The 13,360-nt window shown below is 50.9% G+C and overlaps 1 protein-coding gene across 1 annotated transcript; it reads left to right on the plus strand.

The window, feature by feature from the left end:
- The first annotated feature begins 9,386 nt into the window (after positions 1-9,386).
- Positions 9,387-11,063, plus strand: Gadd45g (growth arrest and DNA damage inducible gamma). Its single transcript, XM_005340226.5, has 4 exons — positions 9,387-9,555; positions 9,921-10,022; positions 10,145-10,358; positions 10,449-11,063. The coding sequence occupies exons 1-4, from the start codon at positions 9,503-9,505 to the stop codon at positions 10,557-10,559; spliced, it is 480 nt and encodes a 159-aa protein (XP_005340283.3). The 5' UTR covers positions 9,387-9,502; the 3' UTR covers positions 10,560-11,063.
- The last annotated feature ends 2,297 nt before the right edge of the window (positions 11,064-13,360 follow it).

Genomic DNA, 13,360 nt, shown 5'->3' on the forward strand with positions numbered 1-13,360 from the left:
ACAAGGGGAGAGGGGAATACAGATACCTAACATCTCTCATGAAGTTAGAGAGCTTGTTTGTTTCTGAGTTTTCTCGAGCAGAAGCTCAGCCTTTGTATAAGCTGTGGTTGGGCAATATTGCTTCAGCGACATCTGACCTTTCCTTGCAAAATACTCATTAATTACAAAGAGTAGAACGGTCACTTTATATTAGAGAATGCCGGTGGACGTCTCCTTTGTCCCATGGTCACCAGCATGCCGATCGATAGGAAGACGATTAATCAAAGCATATATGCTCCTGGTACAATGCACCCAGAAGGACAAGGCCTTGCCACCATGGTGGTCCCAACAGTGGTGCAGCACCTGTATCTACTCAGGGAAACTCCAGAGAGACCCCACTGGAGGGGACAATATGTAGTAGTCAGCTCGCTGTGGTACAATAGCTGAGAAAATCAACTTAAAAGAGGAAGGATTTATTCTGACTCCTAGTTTCAGTCCTTGGTCGCTTGGGCCCACGCAGGGGCAGGGAGTGCATGGTGGAACAAAAGTGCCCACCTCACAGTGGCCAGGAAGCAGAGAGAGAGAGAGAGAGAGAGAGAGAGAGAGAGAGAGAGAGAGCTGGGTCCAGGTCCAACTTCCCCTCCGAGGGCATGCCCCAATCACCTAATTTTTCCCCACTAGGCCTCTCCTTCTAAAGATCCTATTACCTCCCAGAGTGTCACAAGATGGCGCTGGAGGTTTTAACGTACGATCCTAGAGGGACATTTAAGATCCTAACCCTACCAGAAAGTCTACAACATAATGGGTCTGAACATTTACAAAGATATCAATGTCCAAAAACGTCAACGTCACACATAAACACTCAGGAGTTATTCTGATTCAGGAAGAGTAAAGAGATGTTGCTCCTCCGCGCATCCCACGGCCCTGGACTTTCTTGTGCTACGGAGGAATCCTTGGGACACTTGACAACATCTCAATATGTTGAAATTAAATAAAAGCACATCAGTGGAAATTTCCTGAACTTGTTTATTTTACTCTTGTTTTGTAGAGTTAGGAAAATGTCTTTGTTTTTAGGAAATACGCACTGAAGCCTCCAGTGGTTAAAAAAAAGCATCATGTCTGCATTTCTCAAATGATTCAGAAAAGAAAAGAGAGACAGAGAGAAAGATAAAATGAACACAATAAAATGGGGGAATCTGGGCAAGGGGTCTTAGGAATACTTCACCATACTGTTCTTGTGATCTTTTCATGATGAAATTTTGTCAGAATTAAAATTAAAAAAAAAAAAAAAAGACTTACAAAATGCAGCCGCTGGCTCTCCAGTACGTTGATAGGCCAGCCACGAGGAAGCTCGGCTCCATGCAGGGATCCAGGTCGTTTCTAAAGGGGCTGGGCGGTGGGGTCAGTGGCCCAGAGCAGGACTGTGGAGGGAAGTAGCTGGCCAGCATCTGAGATCTCTCTGAGCAGGTCCTGTGGAAATGCACTGGCTGGAACTGAGTTCTGAGACCGTCCCTACCCACAAAGGAGACCGGGGACACTATCCCCCGGGGAGAATCTGTGCCACGTCAGAATGCTATCATGGCTGGGAGTGGGGCTCGGGTAGGACACGTGCGTAGCATGAGCAAGGCCCTGAGTTGAACCCCAGCACAACACACACACACACACACACACACACACACACACACACACACACACACACACAAAATTAAAAAGCAAACCAAAGCCAAACAAAACAAATCCCCAAACCTCCGCACATCGCTATGGCCCAGAGGCAGCGGAGCCACCTCCCCTTCTCCTGAACTCAGAGATGACCTGGCAAACGGTCATGGCCTCAGAGGTCCTTAAGGCTCCATGTCCCGCCATGATTTTCCACGTCTGCCGCTCAGGGCATCCCAAACCTGTTAGATTCCCAAACAGCAGCTTCCCACGCTGCTGCCCAAGCCCGTTTTTCATTTCTTTCCTCAGCCACCCACCCCCCCAGCCCCTGGGGACCCCCTTCTCCACATTCTCCATTCCTGTCTCTGTCCACGTCTCCTCCTAGGGTGGGCCTGTCTGGGGAGGGGGCAAGGCGAGTTCCACACCCCGACCTTGTACCTCCTGCACCTCAGCTGACCCAACGTCACACACTGCTTTCCTTGAAGCCCCTGCACCCGGGAGAGTCCAGCTGCTGTGTCAGTGTGTGAGCCACGTGCTCCTGGAAACACAGCCAAAGGCCCCACGCAGAGGCTTTGCAGGGTCCCCACCAGGCAGACCTAAGAGCATGCTTTCAGAGCTGGCCGTGATATTCCCTTTGACCACAAGATGTCGCCCTGGGACAGGCTCTACTAGACTCAACCCTCCCAAGGAGAACCAAAAAACGTGATCTCGTCCTCCCTCAGTGGACCAGGTGGTTTTGTTTTTAAAAGCTCTAGAAGAAGTTTTACAGAGAAGTTTATCTCTTGATTCTGGAGCCAGCCGGACAAGGGGCCTTCAGAACACCCAGCTTTGTCACTTCTTGGATATGTGACCTGGGGTAAGTTGCTTAACTTCTCTGCGCCCATTTCCTCATCTGTAAGATGTTGGTACTAGCCCTTACCTAACAGGATGGTCATGAGGTTTAAATTATGCTTGAAAGCTACTTAGAATAGCTCAGCAGGTGGTCCATGCCTAGAATCCAGGTAACTTGTGAGGTTGAGTTGGGAGGATTATAACTTCAAGGCCAGCCTCAGCAACTTAGGGAGGCCCACATCAATTTAGTAAGACCCTGTTTCAAAACAGTCTGCTAAATAGTGTCATTAATAATAACAATAATTATATCATCAAAACTTGCCCCCTTCATCTCAAATGAAGGAAATCCCTAAAGAATTAAGCCACGCCTACAAGTCTCTAAAATGGGTCGAAGACACTCAAACACGTACAAGTTTTAGAATTTCCTGAACTATTTTGTAGACGATGGAAACCATTTCCACCATGTATTGTGATTCATTTCTGGAGAGTTGACATTTTCACCAAGAAAGGAACGGAAGATAATTCGAATCCATTGCTTCTTGCGACAATGTCTAGGGCATATTTTCCACGGGTCTTAGAAAGGTGCATTCCAGGGTGCTGGCCCTGCTCTAGTGTGCCCAGCACATTGCATGAGAATCTTTCCTAGCCCAGCCGGAGTTAACTCCCAGCGCAGTTCCAACGACTTTTCACTCAGCCACAGGAACAGACCAGGGTCGAAGGATGAGACAGTACAGGAATCAAAGGGCACGCTCCACCAGCTCCCTCCCCAGAAACACAGCCCCAGACACGTCTGGCTTCTTGATCTGTTGCCATATGGTCCCAAAACCATGAGGCACAATGTTCCAACTAGGAATCTTGTTGACGATGTCTGGGGCTGAGGTTATTACCCACGAGAAGTTTTAATTTGTACTACAGAAAATTGAATTGCACGCTGTCTAATTACAGGCAGGCAGAAGTGAAGAAAATAAGTCATCATCTTCTTCTCACCACTGAGAGACCCAACCACTGTTTCTGTTTGGATACTTTATACAATGATATTCGTATGCACTTAAAGATTTTGCAAAATTAGAATTGCACAATTTTGTAGCTTGCTTTCTATATGTTGTGCCATCATGTGTATCATGCCATGGAAAACCCATTACAACATTTTTTTTTTTCCTGGTGGCATTACCTTTCTGTTATGGCTGCACCATGATTTAAAACTCATTCCTGTGAGGGGCTTTAATTTTTCACTGAGATGAAATGCAGGAAATATTTCCTTGTCATGAATAGTTTCTAGTGCCATTCTTTTTTTGGGGGCGGGGGTGGATACCAGGGATTGAGCTCAGGAGCACTCAATCACTGAGCCACATCCCCAGCCTTTTTTGTATTTTACTTAGACAGGGCCTCACTGAGTTGCTTAGTGCCTCGCTGTCGCTAAGGCTGCCTTTGGGCTAGAGATCCTCCCGTTTCAGCCTCCCGAGGCACTGGGATTACAGGCATGTGCCACGGTGCCTGGCTGCTAGTGCCATTCTCCAGGAGAGTTTAATAAAAGAGAATTCAATGGGTTGACAAACAGGGATTCCTTTCTCCAAATCATGCCTGACCCTGAGAGTGAGGCTCAGTGGTAGAGATCTTGCCCAGCAGGTGCTAGGCCCTGGTTTCATCCCCAGCACAAAACACAAAATCAAAACCGAAAACAACAAAAACATCCAGTTTTTGCTCAAGGTCAAAGTGAGTGAGCAGCTGAAGCTAGCTTTGAGAACTTCTTTGCTAAGTTCAACCTCTTGCCTTTGGAGTGGTACGGACACACTTCTTAAAATTTATCTTTCAAAACAAAAGGCTTTCCGTTCACAGCTGTGGTCAGGTCGCTCTGTTACATGCTATATGTTCACATTTTCAGAGGAGCAGCCATTCCATCTCACTATACTTCATGCTGTTGGAAAAGAAAGTTTATCCCAAACTCAAATGCCAATAGGGGTTAGGCAGAGACCCCTGTGCCCGCAGGCCTGATGTGACATTTGGGATGTGCTTACCATGACACAAAAAAAATACATACCATCCACTTTCCCCTCTACAAACTGGCAAGTCAGATCAAATCTGTGAGTTCTTTAGGACACTGCCCTCCAGACCAGACCTCTGTGAGCTGCATGGGGTGACCAGGACTAGCTCTTAGAAAACCCCTATGAAGTGCATGCAGTGCAAAAGGTGGCATGTGCATTTCATAGGTGGGGACACAGAGGTTTGGAAGACTGGGGCTCACGGTCAAGCCAGGAAGACAGCAGGTGTGTGGCATCTCAGGGTTTTTTAGCTACAGTGAGTGGTCTTGCAGGTCCCTGCATAGGGCTGTGGCAGGTGCTGAGAGTCATTTCTGTCGATGCAGATGCAGGAAGGGACCAAATGGATGAGGAATTTGCAGCACCCCCCTGATTTCTGAGCTAATGTTAACCTCATGCTATGTAAATGCACACCCAAGAATAACTCTTCTTCCAGAAAGCTCTTGCCACGGATGTCCGGCTTTGCTCTGCAAGGGTTTCCCTTTCTCAGTTTCCTGTTTCCGGTCTCAGCTGTCATTTGAAACGTCCCCCACCTACAGATCCACACGTCCTCCTGGGGTTGGGGAGGGAGGGAGGGAGGCACAGCATGGAGGGTGCGGTGGGTGCGGGGGAGGGCAGGTGCCACTGTGCCCTTTAGATCTCAGGATGCATTTGAGAGGCTGCTGCTGGGTTTTGAGTGGCAGTTGTGTGTCCTGCAGAGAGGCTGAGTTTCTTTCTTCAGCCGTTGTAGTCTTGTGGCTAACTCATTGCTGCCTACCTTCATCATTTATGAGTATTTTGAAAAAATAAAAATAAAATAAAACAAATCCCAACACTCTTCTGGAAACACCAGAACCCACGGGAATCTGTAATGTCTCAAGAAGGGACGGGACAAGGCTGGGGATGGGGTCTAAGCAGGGTAAGAGGAACTCAGAGCCATCTTGGAAGGAGCCAATCCAGACAGCCTCAAGAGCCCTGTGCTACCCTTGGAGACAGGGTCCTGCAGAATCTGGGGCCCAAATGATGCCGAACCTCATGGACTCCTTCTTTCAGAATCTGGCCCCTTTGTTTTGTGTCTCAAACATGAGTTTCTTTTCAAAGATTGAAAACACAAATGCTTAGAGAAGACAGGCAGGCGATGTCCGTCAGCAGAGCAGGTGGGTACCCTCATTAGGCTCGGGTGCAGATTGTTTGGTGAACTGGTGTCTAGTCGAGGAGTCCCAGGTCACCCACCAGCCCCTGCTGGGGGTTACTTTTGGGAGAGGGCGAATTAGGCACACGGTGGGCAAAGCATCTCATTCGCCAAGAGCAGATAAACATTCATGATTTTTTTTTCTGTGAACACTGCTGATTTTGAAAAGGTGGCAATGAATGTGACTTTCCTTACGACACTCCACAGACCAAAGAAACCCTGCCTGCAGTTGGCTTGGGGCGCCTGCCTCCTAAAGCCTGCGATTGGGCCGTGTAAATCCTGGTGCGTTGCTTGGGTGTCCCCAGGGCATTCACCTGCTATCTAATGACGGCATTTGTGCACTCTCCAAAGGTCAATCATTTGAGAAATTGCAAAAGGGAGCATCTCATAAAGCCCGTGGCTTAGAACCTACTTCCTCACCCACACGGAGCCTGTCTCCCCACCCCACCCCCCACCACCTGGTCAAGCCATGGAAGTTGGAGAAGCGCACTTCAGAGAACATGTTAACCAAACAGGCAACGGGAAACTTCTACCACGGGTCCTTCCTTTCTTCTTCTTCCTCTCTTTCTTGTTGAGACAGGTCCTTGCAGTATGGCTCAGGCTGTCCCCGAACCCTTGGGTCCCCCAAGTAGCTGGTATGACAAACGTGCACCATGCTGGGTTTTTAAAACAGAGCATCCTTTTTAGAAAGTCGCTGGCTCTGAATTATTCAGATTCAAGGGAAGGCTTAGGGGCATCGTCAGAGGAAGTTCGGGGTGACATCACCCTACCTGTGACTGGAGGCCCAAAGCAAATGCAACCTGGGACAGTTGTGGCCGCACTGCCGGGCAGTAGGACACTTGCCCAGTGCCTTTGGCAGGACGTCCCAGGTCTTGTAGCCTGCATTCCCACTCGCTTCCTCTAGTGTCAACAGCAAACGGGACACCAGGCCCCTCCAGACCAGCGGCCCCAGCATTGGTGTGAACTGCAGGTGGTGGCGGATCTGGCGGAAGACCAACTTGCCTCCAAGTAAAACCTTTCTTTCCTAATTGAGATGGGCTCTTTAGGACCATTTGGGATGAACCAAGGGAACCTGTGAGGCCATATCCTCTGTCCTGTAACCGAACACCTTGGACATGTGAGCAGGGTAGAGTGGCCTCAGGGCTGTCAATCATCCCTCTTGGTGGAGACGGGAAATGTTCCTCCCACTCAAACCTGACCTCGCGAGCCCTGACCTTCTTGGGGGTACCGCGTGGGGGGATACGGGAGGCTTTTAAGCTTGGCCCATTTCCTCTGGCCTGGTGTGGGGACAGATTTCTAGTGTTATCAGTTGAAGGGCAGGAAGGGGATGCTAAGATATATGCCTTTTTTTCTTTCTTTTTTTTGGGGGTGGGGTGGGGAGTGTTACTGGGAACTGAACCCAGCAGCGCTACATCCACAGCCTTTTAAAAACATTTTATTTAGAGACAGGGTCTCTCTGAGTTGCTGAGTGCCTCGCTAAATTTCCGAGGCTGGTTTTGAACCCGCTATCCTCCTGCCTCAGCCTCCCCAGCCACTGGGATTAATTACAGGTGTGTGCCACAATGCCCGACTATAAGTCGTATTTTTAACACTTTCTCGGGTCCTGGAACTAATATATTTTAAGAAATGCTTAATAACACTTTCTGGGGTCCTGGAACTAATATGTTTTAAGAAATGCTTAATAACTTTAAAAAAGAGAGACACCTCAGTTTCAGTCACTTAAAAACGTACTTTATTCAGACAAGGTATGCAATCATTTTACATCCCACCAAGAAGGAAAGGAGACGGCAGCAAAGACACAGAGCACAATGTTCCCCGCCCTATGGGTTTCCGAGATGTTGGGGAGCAAATGTGCATTTCTTGGAATCCAGGAAACGCTAGCGTTGCAGTTCTCCTCCGCCCGCAACCCGCCAGGGGGCGCAAGACGCCGCTTCCTCACTCGGCCCTTGGCGTTGGCGAACGCATCAGCCTCCCAGTGCAGAAGGAAAACTTTAAAAATTGTTAGTTGAGAAGTACCTTGTAGATGCCTCATCCACCAGGACAAAGCCCGAATGAAAAGAAAAAAAAAAAAGCCTTTCGTTTGTTTTCTTTCTCATTTTCGCCCCAATCTTGCAGGTTTCCTGAGACCCAACGAGGCGGACAATTGCTCTGGCCATTTCCCCGGGCCTCAACAGGAAAAGGGGAGTCCCAAAGATGACCCCCATCCCCAGCACGCGTTTCCAGGCAGCAGAGAAAGACACCGACGCCCCGAGTGCTGTGTTCTGCAAGCACAGTTTTTGTAGGTCCGACGTGCCAAATGGCAGTAACGCCCCATCTAGGAAGCTTCCAAGATCTCTTCCAGTTGTATTATTTTATTACTGGGAAATAATCTTTTTTTTTTACAATGCAAATTCAAGTCATCAAAATATTTCAACATCGCGTAAGACACGAGCTCTTACTCCTTCAGTACAAGGTGGGAGTCTCCTTTCCCCTCCCCCCATTTTTCAGGGTAACCCGGACACAGCCCCCCCCCGCCCGCCCCTGCCCCGCGGGGGCGCTTTGCAGGAGTTGGTCAGATTCCCGTTAATACGCATCTTGGACTGGGTTCTGCTGCGCCACTCAGGGCCCGGGCTGCCCCTGGCCAAGGCCGCCAGGAGAGGCGTCAGCCCGGGTAAGTGGGAGCGAGTGGGTGGAGGGAGGTCAGGATCTTTCCGACCAGCCCGTAGGTGGCGCCCTGGGAAAGGGATTCTCCAGCTGCGTCCACCAGCTCCAGAAGCCCGAGGCACGGGGTGCAGGCTCAGCAGCCCGGTGTCCTTCACCACCCGCTCGGCTGCTCCGGACGCGTGCGACGAACGGGGGGAGTCCCGGTTGCCAGCAGCAGAGCCGGTGCAGGGGCGGGGGAGTGGCACGCGGCCCCGACCCCCACGCGCCAGGCTCCCCCGCCACCCCCACGCGCGGCGGGGCCCTGCCCACCCCACCCGGCGGCAGGTGGACAGTGTTGCTATGAAGAGAAAGCCCCGATTGTTCCTACCACAAACTGCCACACGCCAGACCTCCGCTATTGTGCGCCCCCCATAGAAATGCAAACGAGCCGCGTGCGCCGGCCACAATCTGCTGGTCCTCCCCCGCCCGCGCCCGGCAGCGCTCTGCCAAGGGCGGTGTGGTGGGCTCCAAGCTTCCAGGGCTGACCCTGAAGGGCATTGAGGATGCGTGGCAGGCCTTGCCAGCGCGCACTGGCGACTGGTGTCAGCTGCAGGAGCTGAGCCTATTGCCTTTTGCAAGTCCCCAAACTACTGTAGCCTGCTTTGGCTTTAATTTTTGGTTTCAATGCAACAGCCTCATAAAGTTTAAATTAAATGGAAAGAAAAAATAGAAAGGTAGCAATAAAAAGACGCGCAAAACAAAATTCTTTTTCTTCCTCTGTGCATTTCACAAATTGTAGCATCGTACTAGCAAAAAGGTTTTCCTCTTTTAAAAAAAAAAAAACTTTTCCCTTTTAAGGACTTAAAAAAAAAAAAGGCGAGATGAAATCTGCAGGCTCCAGTCTGCCTGGTAACACCCCAACAAAAGCGGCAGATTTGAGGCATTGTCATCCCCCGCACCCCTCCCCACGTGGCCTTCTGGCACGAGCCGACTGCCTGCCGCCTCATTTGCATCAGAAAGCGGGCGCCGGCCAATGGGCGTGCAGCCTAGCGCCAGCTGGCGGCGCCTCGCCTGCCGGCCTATAAAAGAGCACGTCTCCGCTCTGGGCTCACTCGCTGGTGGTGGGCGCGCCGAGTCTGGATCTGTGTGTGCGTCAGCGTGTCCTCTGCGCTCGCGGCTTTTGGAAACTTGCTGCTTAGACCGCAACATGACATTGGAGGAAATCCGCGGGCAGGATACAGTTCCGGAAAGCACAGCCAGGTGGGTCTGGGAGTGCGAAACTAAGCTGGTACGCGGGCAGTGTTCAGGGTCTCTGAGTTGGAAGCCCGTAGGGTAGGTGTCTAGCACCCGATACCGGCGGGGTGCAGGCGCCCTGCGGGTGCCGAGAAGCCGAGGAAGGTTCAGGGCCAGAGAATCAGGGTTGCTGGCGCCAGGTTGGAGCTGGGGAGTCCGGGGGTGAGTCCCTGAGGCTAGAGAGTCTGGGTGCAGGCGTCCGGTTGGGCTTGGAAACCAGGGGTGCGGGCGCCAGACTGTGGCTGGAGAACCGGTTGGAGTTGGAAATACGGGACTGGAGGCTGCGCCGCATCCCGGATGGGTCTCAACTCACCGCCCTGATTTTTTAACAGCATGCAGGGCGCCGGGAAAGCGTTGCACGAGCTGCTGGTGTCGGCGCAGCGCCAAGGCTGCCTCACCGCCGGCGTCTACGAGTCGGCGAAAGTCCTGAACGTGTGAGTATTCACGCGGCCCGGGCGGGGCGTTTGGGTGTGGAGCGGCGGGGACATCTGGGAGCTGCATCCCGGAGACCCTGGCTCCCCAACCCTGACCTTATTCTCCCCATCTGCCTGCTCAGTGACCCTGACAACGTCACTTTCTGCGTGCTGGCCGCCGACGAAGAGGACGAAGGCGACATTGCGCTGCAGATCCACTTTACGCTGATCCAGGCGTTCTGCTGCGAGAACGACATAGATATTGTGCGCGTGGGCGACGTGCAGCGGCTGGCGGCGATCGTGGGTACTGGCGACGAGGCAGGCACGCCAGGCGACCTGCACTGCATCCTCATTTCGGTAAGTGCAGCCTCTGCGCCCTTCCCAGGGTCTCTCCCGCCCTGTTCTGTTCCGCGGCCAGCCTAGCTGACCCCTGCCCTCTCGCTGCAGAACCCCAATGAGGACGCGTGGAAGGACCCTGCGTTGGAGAAGCTCAGCCTGTTTTGCGAGGAAAGCCGCAGCGTCAACGACTGGGTGCCCAATATCACCCTTCCCGAGTGACAGCCCAGCGGGGGTCTTGGTCTGATCGACGTGGTGACGCCCCGGGGCGCCTAGAGCGCTGCCGGCTCTGTGGAGTGGCCGGCCCTTGGAGGGCGCCCTAGTGCGGCGTGGAGGACTGGCAGGCGAGGGTGCCTGGAGAGCGAGGAGCGCGGTCTCCGGAAGAGGTGGCTGGTGGCGGCAGGGGCCGGCTGGCCCGAGCCGAGGACTCTGCAAGTGTCTGTAGCGGCTGCTCGCCCGCCCAGGAAGGCCGAGGCGGGGACGCCGGCTCCCGGGCCGGGAAGGACGGACTGGCCCGGCATGCGTGACTCAGCAGCCTGTGCTCGGCACCAAAAAGGGCAAGGCGAGAAGAGGTGGCCTGGACTTGGTACAGCTGTGGGAGCGTGATGGACTTAGCAGGCTGCACTGCTTTTTTCAAAATGGATTCGGGCAATGATGCATTTTCTTAAAAAAAAAGGACGCTGCCGTTGAAGCTTTGAATTTTAGCAATAAACTTCTTGAAACAAACTTATGCTTTTTATTGCGGGTAGGGAATCCTTGGGGGCGGGGTGGGGGTAGTGGGGTGAGCTGCGTTTCCGGATGGTTGCAGGAACTCGGTGGAGCGGATGGCACCTGTTCCCACCTTCCTGTCGGGCAAGAATTACAGGCTCGTCGGGCTGGCAGTGGCGGGAGGGGACGCCCCGTGCGCGGTAGGGTGGGACTTGAGCCAGGCTCCTGTTTCTCTCCTTTTAGGAAGATTTAAAACTTGCAAGACAGGAGCATACTTGAGATAAGGCAGCCGGGTGGGTGCAGCAGCTCAAGGCTTGCAATCCTGTGGGTAACAGTGACCTCTGCCTCCCTGACGTCCCCTCCCCCCTCCACTCCTCCGACAGCTGCTTATCTGAACAGCTTGCAGAAGGCCAGCAGCGCCTTCCTACACAATGAGCTTTGCCTTCTGCAACCCTACCCTTTGTGGTCCCTGGGGATGGGGGCAGGCTGCTGTTTTCAGGAACTTTCTCTTAATGGCTCTGACAAAGCTAGGTTGCAAAGGTATTAATATCAAATATGTCACCAATGACTGCGTTAAAGCGTGAGTCATCATTTTGTCACGGCTTTTGCTCAGATCTTCTATCTGAGCAAAAACTGAAAGGCAGCATGCATATAAATAGTCGTGAGCAATTTTGAGTGGGGTTGGCATCTGGTATCTCCTATTTTGAGTGTCCTCTGCCCACATTCAGCCTTAAGAAAACTATACTGCTATTCACAATTCCTTTTAAAGACTTAGAGGAGAAAACAATTTATCAATCTTTTAAGCTAAGATTGCCTTTAAAGAAAGATCTGGGAGGAAAATGCCCTGATGGAATATGGATTTTTTTCTTTTTTTTTTTATTAGACTTGTATGTCTTGATTTTTCACTCCCTTGCCTGACTAGTTGCTTTCCGAAGAGGAAGTGCACGTGGGACTTTCAGCTAGGTTGCAGAGCAGCCAACAGCCTTCGGGGAAAGGAGGGGTGGTGTGCTGTTTTTCTAAGAAGGACATTCTGTTGATTTATCAGCAGTCCTTGGGGTGGCTGATTTGCCTGTTGAGTGCCACTTCTAAAATTCTCTCCAAATTGTGAAAGCGTTTGCAAGACAACAGGAAAACTGAAGGAGCTTAATTACTCTTCCTGTATAGAAAGCATCCTGTTTCCCATTTATCTGCTCTTAAAAACCTTTGCTAATTGATGGGGCAGAAACCCAATGAAGTAGTTCAGCAGCGTTTGTGATCAATTTTCATTAATGTTTTTACCTCTTTGATGCCCCAAATCCAGTTTTCCTTATCTAGGTGGTCTTGCAGGAGTGGGTCTATCTAAACCAGAATTTGCTCAATCAAAATGTGCTCATTTGCCACAATGTGCTGGAGAAACTATAAAGGGGACATAATTACTTCTAAATGTACCCTTAAATGAGTAAATTCAGCAGAACTTTGCACCAGAGCAGGCCAGCAGACCGCCCCCTCTCCTGCAGGCTAAGTGACCCTTAGAGCACATTGATTTGGCAGCTGGTATAAAACTTGGCTTTCTCTATTTAGAGCTTGCTGTGAGGCCACCTGTTAGAGCTACAGAAGCTAGAAGAATTTGCAGGGGGGAAAATCAGGTTTGGACACAAGGCTGGGTTCAAAGTTTGTGTTAAGTGTTTTTTTTTAACTTTTGGAGAATGCATGTTTAATGTTATTAAAATGAACTGGACTAGAGGGTAGGTCATTAAATGCAGAACACAATGCAGCATTGGATACTTGGAGCAACTCTGGGTGATAATGACTATGTGCTCATCACCACATGCATGTTGAGATGATGCAGGTACACTGTTGAACCCCCCAGCCTCCAAGGCCTGGAGTGAATACTAATGACTCTTATACTAAAATCCAAAGAAAGCATTTGCCCAAGATTCCAACTAGAAGAAGGGACTGGGGGCCAGGAAGGCTGGTTCTAGGGCCAACAGTTACCCTCTCACTACTCGGGGCTGGAGTGCTTGCAGGCCAGGATGATTTTTGGAAAGGCTACTTTTCTAGGGAAATTTCTTACATTTGCAAAAAATCATAGATATGAGTGGTAGAAAAATTGTAAAATGCAAAAACCTTAGAGCACAAGGTAAAAGAACCTATACCCCAACATGGGGACATTTGAGCATGTTCCCTTCTAGTTTTTTTGTTTTTCTCTCTGGGGTGTGTGTATCATTCAGTCACTCAACAGGACAGGCCTGCTGTCTGCAGGATTTTCAGTGTCACCGTCCAAAGGAAAGCTGACAAAACTTGTGGTGCCCTAAGGAATGAAAGTCAAGCATGCT

This window comes from Ictidomys tridecemlineatus, chromosome 13 (assembly GCF_052094955.1).
Source record: "Ictidomys tridecemlineatus isolate mIctTri1 chromosome 13, mIctTri1.hap1, whole genome shotgun sequence".
Lineage (NCBI taxonomy): Eukaryota > Metazoa > Chordata > Mammalia > Rodentia > Sciuridae > Ictidomys > Ictidomys tridecemlineatus.

Coding starts and splice junctions, on each gene's coding strand:
- Gadd45g (XM_005340226.5), top strand. CDS start 9,503: ATGACATTGGAGGAAATCCGCGGGCAGGATACAGTTCCGGAAAGCACA. Junction 9,556..9,920: donor GTTCCGGAAAGCACAGCCAG/GTGGGTCTGGGA, acceptor ATTTTTTAACAG/CATGCAGGGCGCCGGGAAAG. Junction 10,023..10,144: donor TCGGCGAAAGTCCTGAACGT/GTGAGTATTCAC, acceptor CTGCCTGCTCAG/TGACCCTGACAACGTCACTT.